We start from the raw sequence: 5,721 nt of genomic DNA on the forward strand, positions 1-5,721 counted from the left end.
AAGACGTATTAGTATGGAACTTAGGAGCTATTATAGAATTAATGTCTGAGCCCAAGGTGCCTGGTACCTGGTGGAGTTGTGAGTTAATTCCCAAGATCATCTCTGCAATGACTTCTACAGCTTTCAGCTGGGGATCAGGGCTGAAGATCAGAGATGGATCAGAGTCTTCATGAGAAGAATCTTGTCACTATCAGCTGCATTTCTGGTGTTTTAGGTGGTGCATGGGGACTTGCGTTGGCGTAGGAGCTTTTGCTGGTGTGTAGTTGTTCCCTGGCTCTACTTGCACAGCTGCTGTGGTAACATTCGATGTCCCAGACACAGTCTGTTCTACTGCAGACAGTGCTGTACAAAGGGAGGACATCCACACGTGTGTGGTACGGGTGTTTATTGTGATAATGCAGTGGTGTTAGAAAGAAGTGATTTTTATCAAATCAAACTCTCAGCATCTATTCTTAACTCATTTGTGGTTTTGAAATCTGTTACTTCTAATTCAGTTGTGAAGAAGGTTCTGCACCAAAAATTTGTGTCGTTTTTCCAGCTGCTCCAGTTGGTTTTACAAATTATATTGGCTCAACCTTAAAAACTTTGTTTTATCTATGTCCTTAGACATTTAGGGTTACAGCAGTCCGTGTCTATAGACTATAATATTAATCTCAATGTCATCTTTTTTTTTTTTTGAATTGTCGTGCAGAGACCAGTATCTCCTTTCAACTTGCTCACTGTAAAAATACTGAGAGTGAGGAACGCCCGGAAGGCAGACTTGCGTGAGTACTTACTTCTACTATTGTTGGATGTTTCTTATAATTCTTTAAATTAAAGAAAATGTTTGGTCAATGTTACTGCTCTAGAATGGTGTAAGAATGAAAAGACACCTCCCTGCAAGGTTGCAGCAATTATTTTTATTGTGATACTGGAGTGTTGCTTTCTGCTCTTAAGTGTCAAGGGGCTAAGTCAAGCGGGGTGATGCATTCATTCATACCTCACTGTATGAGACATATTTCCCACCTTTGTGACATCAGATTTAGCTGCTGATCAGGGAGCTGTTCTTTAAATTACAGAAGTTCTTGTCACTTTGAGTAAGAAACCTGAGTATTCCCTACAGAATTTCTGGACAGGGGAAAAGAGAGGGCTGGTGATGCAAGTGTAAAATCAGCAGTAGCAGGAAAGACTACGAAAATAACAGAAGTACAAGCAAATGCATTCTGTTACTTCTGCAGAATTTGTAAATATGCAAGAAGAGATGACAAAATCCAATGTATCTGAGAATTTATTTAAACTAGAGAATAGAGAAATTTAAAAGCCAGAAAAAATGAAACAGAGTACTACTGTGAGAGTTTTAAAGGTGTTTAAGTGAGGGATAGTGAGGAGAAGTGAGCAAAGGATACCTAGATTAGTGACTACAAGAGTAAAATGTCACAGCCAGATCACAGAACAAGAAGTTGATAATGAGAAGAGCCTAAGACAGAAGACATCTCTGCACTAGGGAAGTTTACAGTCTGGTGATATCCAAATGTGGAAGCTTTGTAACAATTCACCTTCTCTGCCTCTACAGCCTAGTAAGCCTTGGCTTGTTGAACCAGTGTGGCAGCAAATTTAAAATTAAAAACCTCGGTGGGAGAATGAGACTTGCAATACATGGAAAGAATGGTTTGTTCACTGCCCAGATATGGCACTGACTCACTTAGGGGAGGGACTTGTTAATTCTGAGTTTTCCAACTCATTGAGGAGCTTTCTCACAGCTTCTGTTGCACAGATGTGGGTCCTTCATAATCCGCTCTCCTGGCTGCACTGGGGCTTGTTCAGGTGCCTTTCAAGATGCTATTATGAATCGCTTTCATGCGGAAATCTGAATGGTGAAACATCTGTTTAAAGAGGTTGGAAAGGCATGGAAGAAAAAGATGTAATAAAGACAAAAAGAATAAGAAAATTCAATTATAATGACCACAAGAATGAAGTGGAAAGATGTAAAACAGAGAGGGAAATTCTACGATACATTCTCCAAAATCTTACTGACATGGCTCAAAATTGATTTTCTTCTAGTACACTCAGAATTTCATGCAGCACATCATAGTTTCTAAGGAAACTAGCTGTCAATTTTATTTAATCTACTACATATTTTGAGATTTGAACTACTGAGATGGGTCAAGAGTAGAGGGAAAACTTATCTGAGGTTGGATTTAGTGGCAAGAGGGATGTGGTTGTAATATATGGAAGTTGTGCTTAACAACATCATTTTTTAAATGAATGATTATCAGAGAACAAAACTCTGCTGCGCTTACATAACCATCTTCTGCAGTGTAATACTACTGTGACTATTTATATTTTCCCTTTTATTTTCCAGCTTAAAAAAAAATCTGTTATGATTCACTGAATGCTTTGTTTACTGCTTAAGTCTTACTATTTTTTACTCTAGAAATGACAGATGCCAAACTATTTTGTGATATTTACTCCGTCATTTTGAAAAAAGGAATTTGGTTCACTGGACAGAGTGAGAGCACCTTACAAGATGTAAAGTTGTGGGTTTCTTAGAGATTCAAGTCCTATTTTTAGGTACAGAAGACATACTTTGTGGGCTTATAGATGTACGTGCAACTTTTTATTTAACGAAATGCAGATGTTCAAATGCCTAAGTGGTGATTTGCACCAACCAAATAAATAATCCGACCAGGCAGTGACTGCAATTGGATCTGCAAGCCTTCACGTGCAGTTTCGTGTGCATTTGTGTACTGCAACAGTTCACCTGATTGTGCTTCAGTTAGTTGTGGCTGTCCCCCTCAGGAACAACTGGCTCACAGTCACCACGGTGAACCGTGCAGTTTTGCATCATGAAGGCTGTTGGCATGTCTGCTACATCATATTGCTTTATTATCTCGTATTTTAGTCTCCAAAACAGGTGAACAACATATCTTTACCCTCTTGAAATGCTACAAATTCAGAACTTGGGCATGCCAAGGATTTGTTTAAAGTGTATCTGGCAGAGAGACTTGAAAATTTGACATCAAGAGTATTTTCTCAGCAGAAAATTTATGTTCTGCATAAACTCAAATTATTGTGGGAAACCTGTTAATCCTTTTTGTCTGCAGCGGGAAGGCTATTTCATGCAATCTTTACCTTTTCTCAAGCATTAAAAAGGCAAATGTTTCAGTTAGTTTTCCTCAAAACCGCAATGTTTACGACTATGGGAAAATATCCCCTTTCAGCCTTCTGTAGTGGTAACAGTATACTGCTTCTTACAATTCTCAGTTAGCAATTATTTCCTCCACTTTAGCTTTCCTGGGGTGTTTTGGTTAAACCTTGGTGTTCCCCATGTCACTGTTGGGTATTTTTTTCATATTTTTTCGTTAGTGAAGTGTTTGGGCTAAATTTATTGAAGTGAATCTTTTGTCTTGGTCTTCAATTCTCACATTCCCATTTACTTCACCAGTGAAAAATGTATTTGTTTTAAAAGTACTTATCCCTACTGTTGCTCTAGAGCAACATAATTTTAATAGATTTCGGTACAGGCCTGGGAATCTAGGCTGTGTTTTGGACCCTGACACTGACTGCATCACAGGATCTTGGGCAAGTCATTCAAGTATTCTCAATGCACTTATTTGCTTAATCCTTATATTGCCACCGTGAAGCAATGCATCAGCGTGTCTCAATCCTTCTGGAAATGGAAGCTGTAGCATTAATCACCATTAACAGTTCACATTTTCACCAGCTTACACCTGTGTCTCTTCCAAACATCTGATCAGTCGTGCTCTTCTGATCATGTTTGGCTAAGGACAATGGAAGTGCTTCCCCTCCTACATTCTGTGATTCCTGTGGTTTTGTTGATTGTGATAGCATGGTTAATTACCGTGATAAAGACACAGCTTGGGAAAAATACGGCTAGTAGAAAAACCTAAATCTGTTGTTGTCACTGGAAGATAAAGAGGAAATACGTGAAGAAAATTGTACTTAATATGATGAAATAACATTGTTACAGGTTTTGAACATGATGCAGAGATTGACTGTGGATTGAATTATTTGACTTCTTCTGACTCACAAGATCTCTGTAAGAACCAGCTGACTGGTTGAGCACTGCTGATGTGAAATAGGGAGATGATGTATCGCTTATCGGTATGAGAGAAAAGCCATTGGTGCCTGTATCAAGTTTCTGCAAGTCTTGCTCCCTGGAAGTTCTCCCTTCAAACATGGGGGGCCAGAATATGGAAGGAGCTGATGTCTTTGGTGGCACTCATGGCTTCCTTCCCCAGACATGAGTGATGGCAGGATTTTTCCAGTCTGCAGATAGACTGGTAGGAAAGAATAGCATGAAAGTAACCATGGAGCTGAAACTGGTTTTGTTTTCCAAAAGCACTGCTGAGAAAGATACAACTTACAAAAATTTTGATAAATATAGGGATGAATATGAAATTGGGACGTTCTGATTTGTAATAAGGAAATCAAACTTTTCAACTTTAGGGGAACACTTTAGATTTTGGCAAAAACCGCCAAATCTTTTGTTCTTCATTTAAGCCATCACTTTGATAAAGGCTTTCAATCACGTAAGGTATGAAATCTGGGGAGGAAATTCTAGAAAACAAATCTTCCTGCAGCCAGACTGAAGGTTGTGAGGAGGTGCGTTGCCCGAGCAACAGAGGAGCCACCCTAGAACTGATGTGAGTGCATGTTGCAGCGGGTGTTTTGGCAACATTACCATGCCCCAGTCAATTGGATAGTCGTGAACATAAAGCTAAATGCAGCGTGGATAGGTGTGCAGGTACTGCATGTGGAGTACAGTGCTCTTTCAAATGTAAAGTAAGGTTTTAAAAGAAAAGTAAGTCTGACTGAAAGTAAAAAGGTTGGAATGAGCATGGCAAATGTGTGAGAATGTCCCTGCTTTCCTGTAAGAGCTACCAGTGTTATTTTAGGAAGACAACCTGCACCATGTTATCTTTCTCAGGGTTAAATGTACTCGGAACAGTAATTCTTTCCCTGGATACATTATCACTCTGATCATCTTCTCGTTATACAGTCACCCTTTCAGACTGTTACGTGACACTGTGGCTGCCTACTGCCTCAACTGAGAAGGTTCGGACCAGAACTATCAGGAACAGCAAAAATCCTGTGTGGAATGAAGCCTTCTGCTACAAGATTGACCGCCGGATCAAGGTAGTGACAATACATGGTTTTCACCATTTGCTGTCCGCAGACAGCAGTAGATTATGCAAAATTACAATAAAACAGTACGCATATAGCTAGTTTCCAAACACTGGAGGTGTTTAATATTGCTCAGAAAAAACTCTGTTGCTTATGTCCTCCTCGGTGTTGTTCTGTTCTAGATATTTGTTACTTAAACATCTACTATACTGAAGCAGTGGGAAGCAATTAAATGCCCTGCAGAATATGGCCTTACTATCCTATTCCTGAGCTTGACACACACAAGTGAAACTCAAGATAAAGATCACATAAAAATAACAGTAAGATCAGTTAGTTCCAGGTATGGTGGAAAAGAAATCTTTTAAACATTCTTTTTGTACCTGTGCCTATTTTACATGCTTACAGCCAAAGGCCATAAAATAAATGTAGAAACTTTTAATACAGTTATGTATCACAAATTCACGAATGTTCTGCATGACCTGCTTGTCTTGTTTAATTTTCTCCTACAGACAAGCTTTTTTTTTGCAGACAAGTTGTTTTGTGTATGTACCGCTATCAGTAATGTGAAGTCTAATACTCCCAAATCTCTTTCCC

The 5,721-nt window shown here is 39.1% G+C and overlaps 1 protein-coding gene across 1 annotated transcript in view; it reads left to right on the forward strand.

Moving 5' to 3' along the window:
• Positions 1 to 5,721, forward strand: part of LOC104493602 (cytosolic phospholipase A2 epsilon-like) — a 35,160-nt gene that overhangs the window by 6,402 nt on the left and 23,037 nt on the right. The window contains exons 3-4 of the mRNA XM_010136318.1: positions 692 to 764; positions 5,003 to 5,139. Coding sequence (XP_010134620.1) covers positions 692 to 764; positions 5,003 to 5,139 — 210 coding nt within the window. The remainder of the gene's footprint in view (positions 1 to 691; positions 765 to 5,002; positions 5,140 to 5,721) is intronic.

This window comes from Buceros rhinoceros, unplaced genomic scaffold, assembly GCF_000710305.1.
Source record: "Buceros rhinoceros silvestris isolate BGI_N320 unplaced genomic scaffold, ASM71030v1 scaffold7265, whole genome shotgun sequence".
NCBI lineage: Eukaryota > Metazoa > Chordata > Aves > Bucerotiformes > Bucerotidae > Buceros > Buceros rhinoceros.